Source organism: Mus pahari, chromosome 3, assembly GCF_900095145.1.
Source record: "Mus pahari chromosome 3, PAHARI_EIJ_v1.1, whole genome shotgun sequence".
Lineage (NCBI taxonomy): Eukaryota > Metazoa > Chordata > Mammalia > Rodentia > Muridae > Mus > Mus pahari.
Genome location: NC_034592.1, coordinates 138,344,095 through 138,363,230, shown reverse-complemented (window position 1 = coordinate 138,363,230; position 19,136 = coordinate 138,344,095). Strand labels below are relative to the sequence as shown.

Here is a 19,136-nt window from a genome sequence, read left to right as displayed (position 1 = left end):
TTATATCTACTGTGTGTGGAGGGTCAGTTTATATCTACTGTGTGTGGAGGGTCAGTTTATATCTACTGTGTGTGGAGGAGCATGTGAAGGTCAAAGGGCAGTCTTCAGTATAGATTCTCTCCTTGATCATGTGGATCCTGGACATGAAACTCAGATTGGCAGGCTTACCTTCTGAACCATATTGCCAACCCTAGCATCAGTTCATTTTAATCAATCAATCAATCAATCTTTTTTTTTTCTTGTTTATTTCAGGGTTCCTTTATTTGTTTGTTTCAGTGCTTTTCTGTGTAGCTTTGTATTTGTTTACCTATTTATCTATTTATTTAATGGTTTCTCTGTGTAGCTTTGTATTTATTTGTTTTTATTTCAGGGTTTCTCTGTGTAGTCCTGGCTACAAAGATCTGCCTGCCTCTGCCTCCTGAGTGCTGGGATTAAAGGGGTGCACCATCACAGTCAGCTTAGCATTCAGTATAAATTCAACTTCCTAGGAAAGACTTTCCCTACACCCTTCTAAAGCAAGTCTTTCTCCCCCTCTCCCCCCAACAACACCTGGCTTCTTTGCTCCATACCATGTGCAAAAATCTATAACAATGTACCTTGAAAAACTGTTTGATTAAAATTTTCCCTACAGATATATTTTTTGAAGTGGGGACCACATTGTCATAAGACAACAGTGCATCAATGGTCTTCTCTAAATGTTAGTAAATGAGTCAAGTATAAGATTTGAGGTAGAGACCATGTCTGCTCCAGATGGCTACATGTATACCCTAGAAGTCAAGAAAATCATGCACAGAACATGCCACAGTGACACATGGAGAAATGTGGAGACACAGACAGTGAGAAGGAAAAGCTACCCCTCTGGCTGTCTAGCCTACCTGGCATTCTCTTTCTCCAGTTCCTTCTGAAGCCGGCTACATTCCTGAGCCTCTTTCACCTTCTCTTCAATCTCTTGTTTCACCAGCCTCTGGGAGTCATTGTGAGTTACCAGCTGAGACATTAGGTCCTCTACCTGGAAGGTGACAAGCATGAGGCTGAGATGGCAAAGACGGGTCACATGGGAAGACACTTCTAGCTTGGGCTTCAGGCTCCTGTAAGCTGTACAGTGGCCGTCTCCACAGTTCTACAGGGTTCACTAGTCCCTGCACTATTTTTTTTCCTTTACATTTACATGTTTGTTTATTTGTGTACACACTTGAATACATGGCAAGACATGTTTGGGAAGACAGTAGACAAATTTGTAGGAGTTAGTTCTGAACTACCTAACTGTGATATATGAACAAGCTCACACTCATGTGCAAATGCAAACACACATACCACATTTTTTTTTTTTTTATTCAAGACAGGGTTTTCTCTGTGCAGCCCTGTCTGTCCTGGAATTCACTCTATAGACCAGGCTGGCCTCAAACGCATAGAGAGCCACCTGCCTCTGCCTCCCAAGTGCTGGGAATAATGGTGTGCACCACCAATGACTGTCTACACACCCCATTCTTTTTGTTGTTGTTGTTTTGTTTTGTTTTGTTTTTTGAAACAGGGTTTCTTTGTATAGCCCTAGCTGTCCTGGAACTCACTCTGTAGACCAGGCTGGCCTCGAACTCAGAAATCCACCTGATCTCTGCTGGGATTAAAGGCGTGCGCTACCACGCCCGGCTTACACACCCCATTCTTTTTTTTTTTTTTTTAAAGATTTATTTATTTATTATATGTAAGTACACTGTAGCTGTCTTCAGACACTCCAGAAGAGGGCGTTAGATCTTGTTACAAATGGTTATGAGCCACCATGTGGCTGCTGGGATTTGAACTCTGGCCCTTCAGAAGGGCAGTCGGGTACTCTTACCCACTGAGCCATCTCACCAGCCCTACACACCCCATTCTTAATCATCCTGTTTGTCTTCATAGCATGAGAAATCCTACAGAAATGCATACATGAATAAAAACCTTGCTGGGATACAACTATCCCAAAAGGCAAAGTGACGGGCAAGACCACAGTGACTGTACACATACACACCAAAAAATAAAATAAAATAGCCGGGCGTGGTGGCGCACGCCTTTAATCCCAGCACTCGGGAGGCAGAGGCAGGCGGATTTCTGAGTTCGAGGCCAGCCTGATCTACAAAGTGAGTTCTAGGACAGCCAGAGCTACACAGAGAAACCCTGTCTTGAAAAACAAAAAAACAAAAAACAAACAAAAAAATAAATATAAATAAATAAAATAAAATAAAAACTTAGAACATCCTCTGTTATAGGCTTATGAGAAGGAAAAGCCATCTGGTAAATATGGACATAAGATTTCAATGAGGAAAGGAAAAACAACCAAAACTGGCTTGCTTTATAAAAGTCAGCTCAGGGTCATTCCAGACAAGTGGAAAGCAGTGGTTGCAGTGTCCCGTAACACATCTCCACTGGAAATCACAATCAAAATATGTGTGTGTGTGTGTGTAAGTGTACATGTGTGTGTACAGGCAGGTCAGAGGTTAATGTGTCCTCTATCATTCCCTAACCCCCTTTTTCCCTTGAGGCAGGGACTCTCTTTCTCCTTAAACCTGGAGTTTACTTCCAGCAGGACCAGCTGGCCAGTGAGCTGCAGAGACCCTCCTGCCTCTGTCTCTTCAGCCCTGTGTCAGAACCTGCCTTCACACCCACATCTTCATATGGGGCTGAGAATCTCAACTCGGACCCTAACCCTGTGTAGCAGGTACTTTATCAATGGAGTCGGCTCTTGTTTTAGAGATAGAATCCCACTATGCAGCTAAAACTGACTTCAAATTCAAGAATTCACCTCTTAAGTGCTGAGATTAAACATACAGTAATTGAATATAACCTAGTCACATTCTCTTATGCATTTTAAACCATCTCTAAGTTACTTATCAAACCTAATATGATGTGAACAATAGCTAATGAAATGTGAGTGCTATGTAAACGGTTGTTATATACTCTTTAGAGAACAAAAAAAGTCTACACATTTACACTAAAATGCCTTCCCAATGTTTTCAACTGGCCATTGACAGAATCTGTGGATAAAGAGGGCAAATAATAACATCCCAGAACTCTCAAAGGGACATGCTCAGCTCTGAACACCCTTCAACTCTGCATTTTTAGTTCAGGGGCCTATCTCTGTTCTCCCAAGGTCAAGAAGCAGGACCCAGGTTCCACTGTCTGTAGAAGGGAGTAGGAAGGAAGGGCTGTGGGGCAAGTAGAAAAAAGGTACCTGCTTCTGCAGGTCTATCTTGTCCTTCTGGAAGATAGCGAGGTCGTCCCTGTGCTGCTGGGCTGCCTCCTTTAGCTCCTGCTGTGTCCCCAGAAGCTGGGCCTGCAGCATGCCAGTGGTCTCCTACAGAAAGAGCAATCGGGGAGTACAGAAGAGCTCCCATGGGAGCTAGCTCCTGGAATCCTTACTGTATAAATAGCTGGTCTGTTTGTTTCTATTGAGTTGGCAGAAGCTGAGGCAGGAACTAGCAATGCCTACTTTCCCTCTATTCTCAGACCTCATTTCCCCTCCTTCTATATGCCTGCATGGGTTCAGCCAACTTTTCTGGACAAGCCCAAGAGTTGGTAACTGTTCCTTACCAGACTCATTAGCAGCCTCCTGAACAGATCCTTATTTTCACTTAATTGCATACACACACACACATTTCCACCTGGTCAAGTACTGCATTAAAAAGATAACCTGGTCAGGCATGGTGACACATGCCTATAATCCCAGCTCTAGGGTAGCAGAGACATGTAGAAGCTCTGCCTCAAAAAAAATTTTTTTTAGTAATTTTCTAATTTAGTAGTTGAACATTTGCCTAACATATCCAGGTTTGATCCCCAGAGCCACAAAAAGAAAACAATAATTAAAGAAAATGCAAACAGGAATATATAAAATCATGTATGAGGTGCTAGGGAAATGGCTGCTCTCTGCTCTTGCAGAATACGCAGGTTCAGTTCCCAGCAACCATATGGTGACTCAAAACTTCACTAACTCCAGTTCCACAGGCTCTGACATCCTCTTCTGGCCTCTGCAGGTACCAGGCCTGAACATGGTATATATACATACATGCAGGCAAGACACTCATACAAATAGCATAAAAATAAATAAATCTGGGACTGGAGAGATGGCTCAGAGGTTAAGAGCACTGACTGCTCTTCCAGAGGTCCAGAGTTCAATTTTCAGCAACCACATGGTGGGTCACAATCATCTGTTATGGGATCCAATGCCCTCTTCTGGTGTGTTTGAAGAGAGTGACAGTGTGCTCACATACATAAAATAAATAAATCTAAAAAATCACGTATCTCTCTTGCACTTAAAATATCAGTCACCAGTTTTCCACTGGCCTCTAAACAAACCCCAAGCTCCCGTGGCTAAGGAGGGGCCCTTTCCTTCTCTCCTCTCTTCTGTACGCACCCCAAGTTTATCACACTAGTGCCATTTACCTCCTTTTACCCCGTATTTCCTAAGCCTCTGTCTGTCTGTTTCAGGGTCCTCTGATAATGGAGCCCTGTGCCTAACATGTCCTTCAGAACTACCGTTAGCGGGGACGGTGCTGCCGCCCCAACGTCAATCCAGGGTCCTAAATGGCAGAAGGAAAGAACCAACTCTACAAGTCGAATTCCATACGCATGTCATGCCATGTGCACATGTATAATACACATGCACACAGAATAAAGAAACAGATGTAATTTAAAAGTAATTAAAAACTGCCTCCTTCTAGCGCTGAAGCCCCAAAGTTCAATCCCAACAATACTTTAAACTAGGTGTCACGGTCCACACTAGGTGGTAGAAGCAGAAGGATCAGGCACAGGGCCATCTCCATACCTGTTCCTTTAACTTCTGAATCTTCATGTCCTGTCTCAGCCTTTCCAGCTGTTGACTAGCATCTGCCAACTCCTTCTGGGTCCTAAGCAGTGTCTCCAGGAGGGATACTCTCTCCTTCTCTGTTTCTAGCTGCATCTGTGGAAGGACAGGAAGGGCGAGGGCTTCATGGCTCTGGAGTATCATGTTCACCCAGGAGGCCATAAGCACATCACATCTGCTCCAAGGTCTTCCAACAACAGGATGAGGGGCTAAGGGCAAAGGAAAGTCTCGGACCACTAACTTAGAACCAGGAAGTACAAAGACTGCCACTGGTTCATAAGCTGACAGGATGTGGTCAATACTGGCCCTCCCTCAGGAAGTATGACATACTGCCTGCTTGCAGCTAACTGCATGTTAGTCTCCTCACAGGCAGCAGGGTGGTAGCTACACTCTTCAGGAAGCCCCTCCTGAGCCCTGCTCTTAGGAATGGACAAGTAAGAGGGGAAGAGACTGGGCATGCAGACATCACGAGGGTGCAGCACTCCAAGCTGCTTACTTGGTACAAGGCGCTGTCAGCCTGGCTTCGCTCCTCGTCCCTCTGTGCACGGATGGTTTCCGTTTCTGTCTGCTGCTCTCTCAGCTTCGTTTCCAGCTCTGCTCTCTCCCTTTCGAGGGTTTCCAGGGTCTTACCCAGCTCCTGCTGCAGCAAGGAGCGCTCTTTCTCCTGATCATGTGAAGGAAACCACACTGTGAGAGCCAGTGAGTGAGAGGAGACAGGGGAGCTTGTCTGGAATTGGAATCTCTTCACTGTCTCATTGTGACCTGAGCACTGCTCTAAGCCCAGTGACTCATTTCTGCAGGAAGGTTTAAATCCCTTTCTCACTAAAATTTAAAGGTCATTTAATATTTAAAAAAAAAGATTATTTTTAAAAAATAATGCATAAACTGGGAGTGGTGGTACACTCCTTTAATTCTAGCACTTGGGAGGCAGAGGCAGGTGGATCTGAGTTTGAGGCCAGCTTGGTCTAAAGAATAAGTCCTAGGACAGCCAGGGCTACACAAAGAAACCTTGTCTCAAAAAAAACAAAACCANAAAAAAAAAAAAAAAAAAAAAAAAAAAAAAAAAAAAACAAAACCAAAAAATAAAATAAAATAATGCCAACTGCACAACCATCATAAACACCAAACCTTCAGGGTCAAAAAGCCAACTATAAAAATAACAAAATTAAGCTGTTTGCTCTGTCTATATGTATGGCCACCAGAGAGCTAAATTTGTGATGTCAAAACAGGAAGAAATAGTCTATTACTGCTGGTTAGCTATGAGCAGAATATTTTGCTATTGAAAGTGCCACATTCCGGGCCAGCGAGACGGCTCAAGAAGTAGAAGCAAGCCGGGCATGGTGGCGCACGCCTTTAATCCCAGCACTCGGGAAGCGGATTTCTGAGTTCGAGGCCAGCCTGGTCTACAAAGTGAGTTCCAGGATAGCCAGGGCTATACAGAGAAACCCTGTCTCGAAAAACAAAAAAAAAAACAAAAAACAAAACAAAACAAAAAAAAAAAGAAGTAGAAGCAGCTGCTACATCAGTTTGCAGAGCAGAGTCCCATCTCCAGAACCCATACTGGAGGGAGAGAATCAACTTAAGACTTTTGATTATTTTGTTTTTGAATATTTATTTTTATTTATGTGTATGTATGCCATATATGTATGTATGGGCACAGAGGCCAGAGGAAGGCTTTCAAGGCAACGGGAATCACCTGAGGTGGGTACTAGGGACCAACTCAGGTCCTCTGAAGAGCAGACTCTTTAACCACTTATTTCTCTAGCCCCTTGATCATGTTTTACCATGAGTTTGCTGACAAGAAAACAGCCAAAAATTTGCTCATTTTTGGAATTATGTGGGTATGACAACAGGTATTTGAAAATATTTGTTGAGTAGTGTCCACAAGGCATATCCTCAACCAAAATTCAGTCATGATACCTCCTGAAAGCCCCAGAGTAAAAGATTATAAACCTGCTGATCGATAAGCTAATGGCCTCAGGTTTCCTGGAAGGAGTGACCGTCATGGTCACACTTGGGTCATGGTGGTCCCTTCTCTCTTTCCCTTTCCACATCCTCAGACAGACTACTCCCTTATAGCTGTTTTTAATTAAATAAATGTTTAGAGAGAGTCTCACTATGAAATCCTGGAACTCACTAAGTAGATCAGGTTGGCACTGAACTCACAGACATCCACCTGCCTCAGCTTATGAAGTGCTAGAATTAAAAGCGTGCACTGCTACTATGCCCAGCTGAGGAAAGTGTTTTACAGGGTATGTGCTCTGTTCTCTCTGGTGCCTGTATCTGCCTTGCTCAGACTGACACTGGGTAGGAAGCACTGGGCCATGTAAGCCCCATACGTTTCCTTAGGAGTATAGCTACTCTAGTTCCTCATGCCCCAAAAGGCATAAATAAAGCTAGATGAGTATAAAGTAAAAACAAGACCAAGAAATTTAATTAAGTAATTAGAAGGCAGAAGAAACAATTCCTTTTTTCCCCCCAGACAGTTCTAGTCCTGGCAGTCCTGGAACTCGCTTTGTAGACTAAGCTGGCCTCAAACTCACAGAGACCTGCCTGACTCTGCCTCTCAGATGCTGGGATTAAAAGGCATGTGCTACTACATACACTAGCCTCCTAACTTTTGGAAAAAGGGTATTCCTTTGTAACACAGGTAGCCTTGAACTCACAAGCCTCCTGCCTCCTGAATGCTGAGATTATAACTGTGCTCTACCAGGTCTACTCCTAGGCTCCATACTTAATTCTTCATACACATCAAGCAAGCAAGGAAGCAAGCAAAACACACCCACACCCACACACCCACACACCCAAACACGCTCTGGATTCTATCTTGGTAGTCACATTTAGTTCTTCTAAGCATTATCTGGACCAAGAGGCAGCAGGCAGCAGGCTCACTGAAGAGAGGCCATGTCTTCCTCCCCTATTCCCCAATCACATCCACCACATACCCATTTCTCTTGTAGCCTGTTCACCTCCTCCTCGTGGGCCACCTTCTGTCGCTCCAGAGATGCTTGCCCCTCTTGTTCAGCTTGGGCTAGCTGCCTGGCTACTGCATCCCGCTCCTGCTCTGCCCGGATCCTCTCAGCATCCAGTTCCAGCTTCAGGCATTTCACTTCCCCTATTCCATCAGGTAAGATCACCTCTGAGCCTCTGTCCCGCTCTTTCTACCTAATGCTATTCTCCCTGCCCACCCACCTCATGAGCAACTTCCCTCTCAGAGGCCCGAGTCTGGCACAAGAAAGCTCCCACGGCTTTCTGGCTGTTACGATCTCTCTGGAAGGCAGCGTGCCCATCCCAGCTGGGCTCTCACCTTGAATTACTTCCTTGGCTTGAATAATAGTGTGAATCTGGACCTCCAGCTGCCCCTTGGTGACCTGTATCACAGAATTTTGCTGTTGGGCCTCGAACAGATTGCTCTCCAGTTGTTCCTTGGCTGACCTATGAGATTTAGGAGTCAGGAGGAGTTCTAACCCACCAAGCCCTTCCCCTTCTCAAGAGGGACTGGGTACAGGCTACCAGGGAAGCTCTAGGGCAATTATACACCTACAGCTCCTTTAGAACGCATACACCAAGGTCAGGGAGCTTAGCTTGGCTACCCTTACCCTTGCAAAGCTCTCTGTGCTCAGCTGAACTAAGTGTGGGCCCTACCTGAGCCCCAGGACTTGTTCAGTGAGGTCCTGTCGGTCCCGCTCCACAGCCTGCAGGCGCACCTCAAGAGCTGCCCTCTCCCGTACTAGGGCTTCCTTCTCCTGGACTGCCCTAGCATGTGTTTCTTCCTGTCTTTCTGCGTCCTGATGCAGCTGCTCTAGGTGAGCTGTAGCTGTTTCTTGCTGGTGATGTGCCTGAGGGAGAGAAATTGGTAAGATTTGGAGAGAATTGGCAAGTAAGGCACAATCCCAGGATTCTTGCTCCAGAGCTAATAACAGCAAGTCAAGGCCAGTGAGTCTTCAAGGATTCTGAACTCCACACTGTGAGATCCGAGCATTGTTGAATAACTGACATTTATTTATTTATTTCCTTGATCAACCAGGAGTCCCCGGACCAGAAAGGATGTTCTCCAAAGAGCAAGACACTATACTGAGGCCAGAAGGACCTTTATATGCCAAGAAAGTGGGTAATGACCTGTGAAGGGGCTCTAAGAATGGGATACTCTAAGTATTGCCTTAATGCTCCAACCATCAGGGCAATGAGCAGTCTGGTAGGGAAAAGTATAGCTGTCATGAATGATCTTCATTGTCAACTTCATGATTAAGAATCACCGAGGACAGCACTTGAGAGGCAGAGGCAGGCGAATTTCTTAGTTCGAGGCCAGCCTGGTCTACAGAGTGAGTTCCAGGACAGCCAGGGATACACAGAGAAACCCTGTCTCAAAAAACAAAAACAAAACAAAACAAACAAACAAAAAAAATCACCGAGGAGCCACGCCTCTGTGTGTCTGTGAGGATGTTTCCAGAGAGGGTTAGTAAGGAAGAAAAACTACCTGAATGTGAATGGTGATGCCTCATGAGCTGGAGTTTTAGATTCAATAAAAAGGGTAACAGCAGAAAGCCCAGGATACACCTTGTGCCCCTTCCTGTCTCTGATGCAAGTGAGCAGCTGCCACAAACTCTGGCCACCACAGACATCTGCTGCCATGCTTCCCCCACTTTGATGGACCATATCCCATCAAGCTTGACTCAAAAAAACCACAGGTAGACCTTGTCTCAAAAAGCAAACAGAGAGACAGACCGACAGTGCACATGACACATGTATAGCTGCAACTGGTAGCTATAATCTCAGCACTCAGGAGGCAGAGGCAGGAAGGACACTGTAAATTGAGGACAGGCTAGTTCACAGTGTGAATTCCAGGCCATCTACGGCTAGAGTTAGATTTCCTCTCAAATGACCAAATTAAGTAAGTAAATAATTTGGCTGATTGTTAAGGATATACAGACAAGTAATTACAGCATGAAAACTATACATGTTCGAACTGAGTATGAAGTGACAGCAAGCTGGGCATGGTGGCGCACGCCTTTAATCCCAGCACTTGTGAGGCAGAGGCAGGCGGATTTCTGAGTTCAAGGCCAGCCTGGTCTACAAAGTGAGTTCCAGGACAGCCAGGGCTATATAGAGAAACCCTGTCTCAAAAAACAAACAAACAAACAAAAACAAACAAAAAAAAAGAAGTAAGAGCAGAGAATGCAGAAAGCACATTGAGGACTGACATGTGGGGGGTCAGTGCAGGACTCCCATAGAAATGCCTTAAAACAGTGGGAAGACCCGCCTCACTCACATCACTTCTGAGTCTTTCTGCTTACAACGAGCAAGTAACACACTGCAAGCGACACCTGCAATGGCCTCTCACCTCACTTAATTTATCTTTAAGCTCTTCCTTTTCTTCTCGGGTGCCCCTCAGCTCTGCCTGTAGCTCAGCTCCTGTCTCCTCTGCCTTCCGCAGCTGAGTCTCCAGCTGAGTTTTCTTCTCCCACAGGGCTTCCCTGTTCCTTTCTGCCTCTGCCAGGTCCACCTGCAAAGCACTTCTCAACTGCTCTGCAGCCTCCACCCTGCTGCACAGAGTCTGGTTCTCCTGCTCCAACTACTGGCCGGAAAGAGAAGAGAGTGCAGGGAATCAAAGGTAAATGGTTAAAGTTCCCCTAGGCTTCTACTGAAACCACCTAAGGTGAACACAGGGGTGCTTTTCAGAGGGAGATCCATCGTTAGATCTGGTGTCTACACTCTAGGCACTAGCTGGCCCTGATGCTGGGACAGAGACAAAAAAGGCAAAATCTTGCTTTCAGAGAATTCAGAATAATACCAGCAGGTGGTACATGCCCTTGGGAGGTGAAGGAGGATCAGGACGACAGTTTTGGACGCATGAAATCTTGTTTCAAAAACAAAACAAAACAAAACAAAAAACCCTCAACCAACCAACTAAAATACCCAGAATAAGGAAATAGAGACATTTCTGGGTCTTGGGAAATCTAGAAGAAAGAAATTTTCCTTACTAAAATGAAGGTTAAATGACTTGGGGGTTATTTGGGCTATTCAGCAATCTGACTCACCCAATAGCATGAAATGCTTCGTCTCCTTTCAGGGACATGGACCTTCCCTATCCTGATCATTTATTCAATGCTCAGAGGTTCTACTGCTGGTGTGTGTGTGTGGGGGGGGGGGGGATTTACAGTGCTTAAGGCTAATCCTTTGCTCTCCTCTGCACTGCAAACGTCTCTCTTGCTCATTCCAGCTACAACTAGGAGCTGCCCTGCCTTTGACGATTCCACTGAATCCTACTGAGGCTAATCTTCAGATAAGCCAGCCCCGTCCTGGGATCCACACCTTCGCTCACCTGGAGAAGCTGCTGGTTCAGTCCAACTTTGTCTAAAGCCAAAGCCTCGTTTAAGGCCCCAAGCTTGACAGCTGCAGCTCGAAGATCAGCAACCTCTGCCTTCAGGCTGGTCTCAGAACCCGATAGCTCCACAATGGACTGTTCTGCCTTAAAACAAAAGGGTTAAAGGGTTTCCTAATTCGAGTTTTCCAGAACAGTAAGTCAAACACACTCCCAATACCTGCCTTTTTATTTTTAAACTACGACTCCATTTCTTCCCTTGCAATCTAAACAAGTTTTTCATTCATTCATTCATTCATTCATTCATTTGACAGGTGGTCACAGCACAGAAACACAGAAAGTCATGCAAACACCTACAGTTGTCATGACACTATAGAAACTGTAAGTGCAACTGAAAACTCAAAGAAGGCATCAATTCAGTTAGGGAGAGGAGCTGATGGAACAGACAGGGAGCTGGTTCTTGGGAGTCAAGGTACAAGGAAGGTGTATACAATGTACTAACGTCATGAAGGAAGATGACTTGAGACCGCAGCTGATGCTTTGTGGCAAGCGTGAAGGACACTTGGAGTGAGGTTGGGCTTGGGAAGGTAGGCCACAGATGGCAAAAGGTACTGAATGTGGTACCAGAGTTTACAAGTCATTGAAGTTTTCATATATAGATATGACTTTAAGATTTATATATTTATATTTTAAAACCATGTGTAGAGCCAGGCATGGTGGTGCACGCCTTTAATCCCAGCACTCAGGAGGCAGAGGCAGGCGATTTCTGAGTTTGAGGCCAGCCTGGTCTACAAAGTGAGATCCAGGACAGCCAGGGCTATATGGAGAAACCCTGTCTCGAAAAACCAAAAAACAAAACAAAACAAAAAAAAACAAAAAAACCCCCATGTGTATATAGGCATGTGTGTCTTTGTCTCTTTTCTCATGAATGAATGAATGAATGAATGTACAAATATGAGTGCAGTGCCTACAAAGTCCAGAAGAGGATGTGAGATTCCCCTGGAGTTCCAGGCAGTTGTGAGTCACCTGATGGGAAATGAACTCAGATTTTTCTGCCAGAGCAGTGTGCACTCTTTACTACGGAGCCATCTGTAGCCCCATTGTATGGTTGTAAGAGACTAACAGCCAGATATATACTTTAAAAAAACTCATTGAATTTCAATGCAGAGGGCATGCTGGGAGGGAGAGGACCCAGAAGCAGACCAGGAATTCCAGCCCCTTTCTTAGGAACATGCCTTTGCAGGAAGGGAGACCCACATACCCTGGCCAAGGCTGCAGCCACTTCCACTCGCTCCTGCTTCAGTAACTCTCCTTCTAGGCGACTTGACTCCAGGGCTTCTCGAAGGGCGAGCAGCTCACTTAGTGATTCTGACTGCTTGGCTTCCAGGCCCACCAGCGTCTCCTGACTAAGGAGGGAAGGACAGGGCGCTAGGAGAAGTGTTTGGGACTGGCCACGTCCCAACCGGAGGCAGGAATACACTTACTTTTTCTATGCAAAACAACAATAACAACAAACCAACCAACCAAAACAAATGCCATGGAACAGGAAAGCTCTCTCGGAGAAGTGCATAACAGCGTGCTAGTGAACCACTGTTCACGCGAGTGAGAGAAAGAGCACGTCGGCATGGGGCGGGTGGACTGGAAAGACACACCGGAAATGAACTGAACCGGTTACCGATAGAAGGAAGGAAACACAGACTTCCCTGTGTGCATCTCTGTAAACAGGTTTGTTTATTGGAACAGGGTCTTGCTCTACAGCCTAAGCCGGCTCTGAACTCACAGCAATCCTCTTGCCTCGGTCTCCCAGGTGTTAGGATTACAGGTATGAACCAATACCCTAGTATCTTTTTAAAAGGTTTTGACTTTTGACTTACCTAAATATATTATTGAGTAAAATAGATCGTTTCTTTTGTTTTGGGGGGTTTTTGTTGTTGTTGTTGTTTTGGGGGGTTTTTGTTGTTTTTGTTGTTGTTGTTGCTGCTGCTGCTGTTGTTGTTTTGGTATAGTTTTTTTTTAAGGCAGTGTTTCTCTGTGTAGCCTTGGCTGTCCTGGAACTCACTTTGTAGATCTGCCTGCCTCTGGAGATTAAAATGTAAACACACATGTATGTGTGTGGACTGTCTGTCCTTCCCTCATGAAGGGTCACGAGGCATGGTGCTACCCTTAGGCAGGCCATCAGGCTTCCTCAAGCTTCCACTGTTTACTAGGTGCAAGGAATGAGCACAGAGGAGAGAATATACCAAGGGAAGGGCCTGCTCCCAGGCTCTCTGCTCACACTAAGAAGTGAGCTCAAGCCGGGCATGGTGGCGCACACCTTATCCCAGCACTCAGGAGGCAGAGCTGCTGGATCTCTGAACTTGAGGCCAGCCTGGTTTACAAAGAAAGTTCCAGGATAGCCAGGGCTACTCAGAGAAACCCAGAGTCAAAAAAAAAGGGGGGGGGGAGGGGAGGCGTGATTTAAGGCAAGTTTGGGCTTCACAGTGAGATACTGTCTCAAACAAACAAACAAACAAGCAAAAAAATTATTCTATTTATTTGTGTGTGGGGAAGGAACCATAATACACGGAGAGGTCAGAGGAGTAAACTCATATTGAGCCATCTTGACAGCCTTATGCTAGCATTTGATGCAGTACTGTCCCATCTTTTCAATAACTCTTCAAATATCTCAGTTTTGTCAAGAGACTTACCTGTTCCAGTGGCAAAGCCAAAATCTACAGCAACCCTCTAGAGTCCTTCCCTTTCTGTAGTATTACCTAGTGCAATTTACAGGCTCGTTACTGTAGGCACTGACCCTGGAGTCCCTTCTTGACCTGTGGATCACTTCCCAGTGGATGATCTTCTCACAGCCAACTAGTTCTGAACACAAAACTCCTACCTCCCTGTCTTTGCTATTCTGTCCTTTGGTCCTTTTTTCTTTTCTTTTTTTTTTAAAGCTTTATTTATTTATTATATGTAATTACACACATAGCTGTCTTCAGACACTCCAGAAGAGGGCGTCAGATCTTGTTACGGATGGTTATGAGCCACCATGTGGTTGCTGGGATTTGAACTCAGGACTTTTGGAAGAGCAGTCGGGTGCTCTTACCCACTGAGTCATCTCTCCAGCCCTGGTCCTTTTTTCTACAAGTTAAAATGATCAAGGCTCCACTCAAAGAAAACCTCCCCCTCCTCCCCCTCCTCCTCCTCCCCCTCCTCCTCCTCCTCCATAACTAAACACCCAGTCTGGACTCTAGCTTCGTGTCACGGCGATGGCTCGTCTGGCTTCTCATCAGATTTCAATCCCTGAGAGCACACTCAGCATCTTTACTCATTTTTGTAGCCCTCACAGTCCCTCATCCCCACAGTGACTCAAGAATGCCTAGATCTGCTGTCTTCAACCTGTGGGTCATGACCCCTTTGGGGCCACATACTACATATTCTGTATATTATATATTTATATTACAATTCATAACAGTAGAAAAATTACAGTTATGAAGTAGCAATGAAATAATTTTGTGGTTGGGGGTCATCATAACACAAGGAACTGTATTAAAGGGTTGCAGCATCAGGAAGATTGAAAACCACTGGACTCTACATAAACACACTGAACTCATTTTTCTACAGAGAAGCAGTAAGCTAATGGAACCCACCCTGTGTTGGTTTTAGGCTCTCTATTTCCTAAGTGTAGGGCCGGGGAAGGCTTGGTCACACTTACAGTCGCTCCCTCTCACGGACAGCCAAATGCAGCTCCTCCTGCTGCTCCAGCTTCTCCCCTTGAGCAGAGTCCCCCTGCAGCTGCAGCTCCACGTTCATCTTCCGCAGTCGCCACGCTTCCTGCTCCAGCACTTCCAGTTGCTGCTGCAGCTCTCCCCTGGCCTTCTGAAGCAGCTCCCGCTCCCTGAAATTGAGATCAGAGATGAGCAGACCTATGGACCAAGGATCAAAGACCCTAGTGGAAAAAGACCTCGGAGAGCCTTTTTTCAAGCAGAAAACTATTTATTATATGATCTTAGGGACCCAAATCCAAAGGGTTTTCCCACAAGAAATAGAATAAAAACCAAAGCAGCCTTAAGCATCCTTGGTCCAGGGACAGAAGGAAGAGTCAAACACTGGACAGTGGTAGGTAAGTGGCTTAGTGAGGAATGAAACCAGACACTGGAGAACTAAGAATGTGGCTCAGGCCTCAGAGTGCTTTCCTAAAAAGCCTAAGGTTCTGGATTTGATTCCCAGTCCTGCAAAACTGTAAGTAAAAACAGATATGTAGCAAAATAAAATTTTGATGGCTTTGCTTTCATTAAAAAACAAAACAAAATAAAAAACTTAACGACCAGACATGGAAGGGAGGAACTAGCAGTCGCTCACTCACCTGCTAAGAGAGTCCACCTCTCCCTGAAGGTCCACAGTCTGGCCTGCCAGAGCATCCCGCTCCCCAGTGAGCTTTTGTAGCCTTTCCCTCAGGGCTCTGCCCTCTTCCTCCCACTGATCGTGCTGCTGCTGCAAGAAGCTCATAGCCTCATGGCAGCCTGAAAGCTGCTGCCTGAGGTTCTGCAGAAGATCAATAGAAAGAAGGCGATGAACAAAGCCAGAGGCAAGAAATGTCTCCAAAGTAAGGGGACTGGGAACAGACATAATAACAGTCAGCTGAGGACAGACATAAGTTAGCTGGGAACAGAAACATGGTCGCTTGAGATGCCAACAGATCAGAGGTTTCTGGGTGGTTCTAGAGCTTGGAGTCCACCAGATGTATTGGCATGAGGGTCTCTTGGAGTAGGGAAACATTTACATTCTCCCAGGCCTCTGCTTGCTGGCACTCAAAGATTACATGCATGCACTTGGCATATACATGTATATGTATACATACATATACATATATACACACACACACACACACACACACACACACACGCACCCCTGTAAGCCACAAGCACCAGCAGGCAAAGAGATGTTAATGAGCATTTTGGGGTGCTACTGATTATCTTATGACTGCCGAGCTGAAAGGGGTAATGCAGACTAGATGTGTGCCCTGGGGGCTCTCACCTGCACAGCCTGCTGTCTCCGAGTCAGCACTGAATGCACCAGAGTAAGAGCCTTGTCTGGGTCCTGAGGATCAAACTGGGAAAGGCCATTACATTCTGGCTGCAACGAGTCCTCATGGCCTGAGGACTGGGTCACAGTGTCCTCTTCTTCCACTGAGGCCTGAAATGCAAGCCAGTGTTACAGAGATTTGCACTGGGAGCCAGGCAACCTGAAGGCTCCCTTCACAGGTCCTCCCCAGGCATGAGCAGGGAGGGGAACCTAAGCAAAAAAGACTGGCCCCCAACTTTTCATGTTTGGTCATGTAAGTACAGAGTTAGCCACTCTGCTAGAACCCTCTCTGGGGCAGTGAGTGAGCAGGGAAAGGGAAGAAAACGTTACTGCAGTGACAGAGACAATTCAGTCTATGACCTAAAAGCCAGAGCAGACAAGTTAGAGGACCTGCCCACTACACAGCACAGGAAAAGAACGCTTTACCTCAGAGTGCCAATCTCATGTACACTAAGGAAGCTTATCCTTACGTGACCCTCAGTCCAACTCAAGACAGCTGAGAGGACACAGAGAAGTGGGGGTCGGGGAAGACACTGTCCAGTTACAGACGACAGGCTTACCAGTGCCTGGGTTATAGCCTTGATCACGTGCTGCAAAGACAACTTTTCCTCTTGAGCATTCCTACTGAGAGATGCCTCATGCTCCATTAACTCTGCATGGTTTGTCTCCTGGTGAAAGAACAGAATAGAGCCTAAAAGCCAAACTATCAAAAGAAAATTCACCATTCTCATCCCTACACCAATTACAGACACATTCTGTCGATTCTGTCTGAGGTACTTTCCCAAGGGGTCTAAAACAATGTAATACGGCAATAAAAAGCTCAGAATAAATGGTCTAAATGACTGACTAGGTTAAGGATCTTGTTCTAACAGCTGTGACTACTATGATAGCCCAGGAAAACCAGAATTCTTTGCAATCCAACCTCATTCATCTTAAGTTCTTAAGTTACTTGAGCCCTATGATGTCTGTATTGGTGAATTCCTGACTAACTGGAATTAAAGGGGCAAAAAGAAGTGAGTTTCCTGGTGGACTCCAAGGTAAGTGAGATTAGGGGTATACGTGTGGATAGGGGTTCGGGAGCTGCCAAAAGTCAGTGACCAGAATATGCGTTGCCATGAAAGGAGACATGTAAAAAAACAAGGATCTGACATCCTGTCTGAAGAGAATCGCTTTTGGAGCATCCCTGACCAAAGTTTAAGTCAGCGAGTACAACCTTACTCTTTTTCACAAGACACACACTGTTCCTGTGACAGCCCCAGCTTGTCAAACCTCCTACTTGTCCACAACTTCCAGCCACTGACAAAGCTTCAACTCACTTCTCCTTTCAGCTTCACTCTCAGGGATTGAGGGCAGTCAGCAAACCTTCCTCATAGCCATTCTGTTCCGGCTAAGCCCTGCCACACTCCTCAGCCGTCTCCCATGTGACTTGGTTTAAATCTCTTCACAGATCCCCTTCCCTGATTCCTTGCTTATTCCCACCTTTTAGTAGAGTTTCATATAACTCACACTGGCTTCAAATATACCACGATAAGCCACCTCTCTCTCTGATAAGGACACACGTCATATGTATATACTTTTCCCAGGAATAAAGACTGTTACTAATCTTTTATTGTGCAGGTAAATGAATGAGTTAACTAATTTTCAGATTCGGCCAAAGTTTATTTTCAGCGTTGGAGAATTTCAGCGGGGACCATTTAACTGCATCATTCACTACTTGTCCACACACAATAAGGAACCTGCCAACCCTTTCTTAGCTCCTTTGCAACACAGAGGACCACATACCAGGATCTCCATTGTTTCTCTTAGAGCCTTTACCATCTTCTCATAATCTTCATTTTGCTTCTGAGACTGGGTTAACAGAGCAGAGAGTTCTGTCACTCTAAGGAGAAAAGCATAGCACTGTCACCTGAATAGCCCAAGGATGTGAACAGAGCCACACAACAGCACACCAGAGCCCCCACATGGACACACTCAGGGCACCCCCAGAACCCCTGAGGTATACCCAGTCCCTTGCACTCCCTGAATAACGTGATTCTATATTCTTGATCTGGTGGGGAACGCCAAAGCCACTCAGACACATGCAGGGATTTACCACATCTCAAGACTGGAGCGCGGGTTTGAGGGCCTGAGGGCTGAAGGAAAGCCCCGGCCCAGGCCTTCCAGGCCTCCCTTGATTGTGAAGTCAAGCACCCTGAAGCCAACAAGAACATCAGAATTGCCACAGGGGATAGTCCCAAGGTCCCTCCTGCCCAAGGTTTGACTCTGATAGGCAAAAAGGACAGGTGACTTGGGAGACAACAACAATGTTCCACACACTCAGCAACATCCCCATCATTTAACGGTATCTGGGAGCTTTGTGCCCAGCACTGCACACATGGCTTTCTTTCTGCTTTCCCGTTTTTTGATCTTTTGGGGCAGCATCTGACCATGAGTGCCACACTTGTCTAAAATTCTCTATGTAGTCCTCAATGACCTTGAACTAGAAATCCTCCTGTTCCTAAGCAGTACTAGGTCTTAGTTCTCTTGCCTGAGTACTAGGATTCTAGGCTTGAGCCATGACACCTGCCTGACAAGTGCTTCTTAAATGAATGCTACCCACGAGTCTTTCTTTCCTTAGTATTTGGTCATTCATTCATTCCCTCATTTATTTATTTACTTTTGAGGCAAGATCTCACTACATAGCCTTCCTTGGCCTGGAACTTGCTCTGTAGACCAGGCTGAAATTGAACTTACAGGGATCTACCTGCCTATAACTCCAAAGAGTTAGGATTAAAAGCGATGACTACTGCACCTGACTAAAAGAAAAATTTAAGACTTAATAAATTTATTATGAATCACTTCTAGGGGCCCAAATCACTGTATTATCTTTCATTTAATTTTTTTTTTTTTTTTTTTTTTTTTTTTTTTTTTTTTTTT

General features: G+C 45.5%; 1 protein-coding gene across 3 annotated transcripts in view; it reads right to left on the bottom strand.

Moving 5' to 3' along the window:
- The window catches only part of Cep250 (centrosomal protein 250), a 45,877-nt gene that overhangs the window by 15,610 nt on the left and 11,131 nt on the right, over window positions 1-19,136 (bottom strand). For all 3 annotated transcript variants that reach the window (XM_029536301.1, XM_029536300.1, XM_029536302.1), the window contains exons 8-22: window positions 18,003-18,099; window positions 16,781-16,888; window positions 16,173-16,331; window positions 15,502-15,680; window positions 14,851-15,033; window positions 12,418-12,562; window positions 11,157-11,303; window positions 10,176-10,406; window positions 8,480-8,673; window positions 8,142-8,269; window positions 7,780-7,949; window positions 5,331-5,498; window positions 4,796-4,930; window positions 3,206-3,328; window positions 876-1,009 (exon numbers count right to left, since the gene is read on the bottom strand). In XM_029536301.1, the coding sequence (XP_029392161.1) occupies window positions 876-1,009; window positions 3,206-3,328; window positions 4,796-4,930; window positions 5,331-5,498; window positions 7,780-7,949; window positions 8,142-8,269; window positions 8,480-8,673; window positions 10,176-10,406; window positions 11,157-11,303; window positions 12,418-12,562; window positions 14,851-15,033; window positions 15,502-15,680; window positions 16,173-16,331; window positions 16,781-16,888; window positions 18,003-18,099 (2,301 nt within the window). The remainder of the gene's footprint in view (window positions 1-875; window positions 1,010-3,205; window positions 3,329-4,795; window positions 4,931-5,330; window positions 5,499-7,779; window positions 7,950-8,141; window positions 8,270-8,479; window positions 8,674-10,175; window positions 10,407-11,156; window positions 11,304-12,417; window positions 12,563-14,850; window positions 15,034-15,501; window positions 15,681-16,172; window positions 16,332-16,780; window positions 16,889-18,002; window positions 18,100-19,136) is intronic.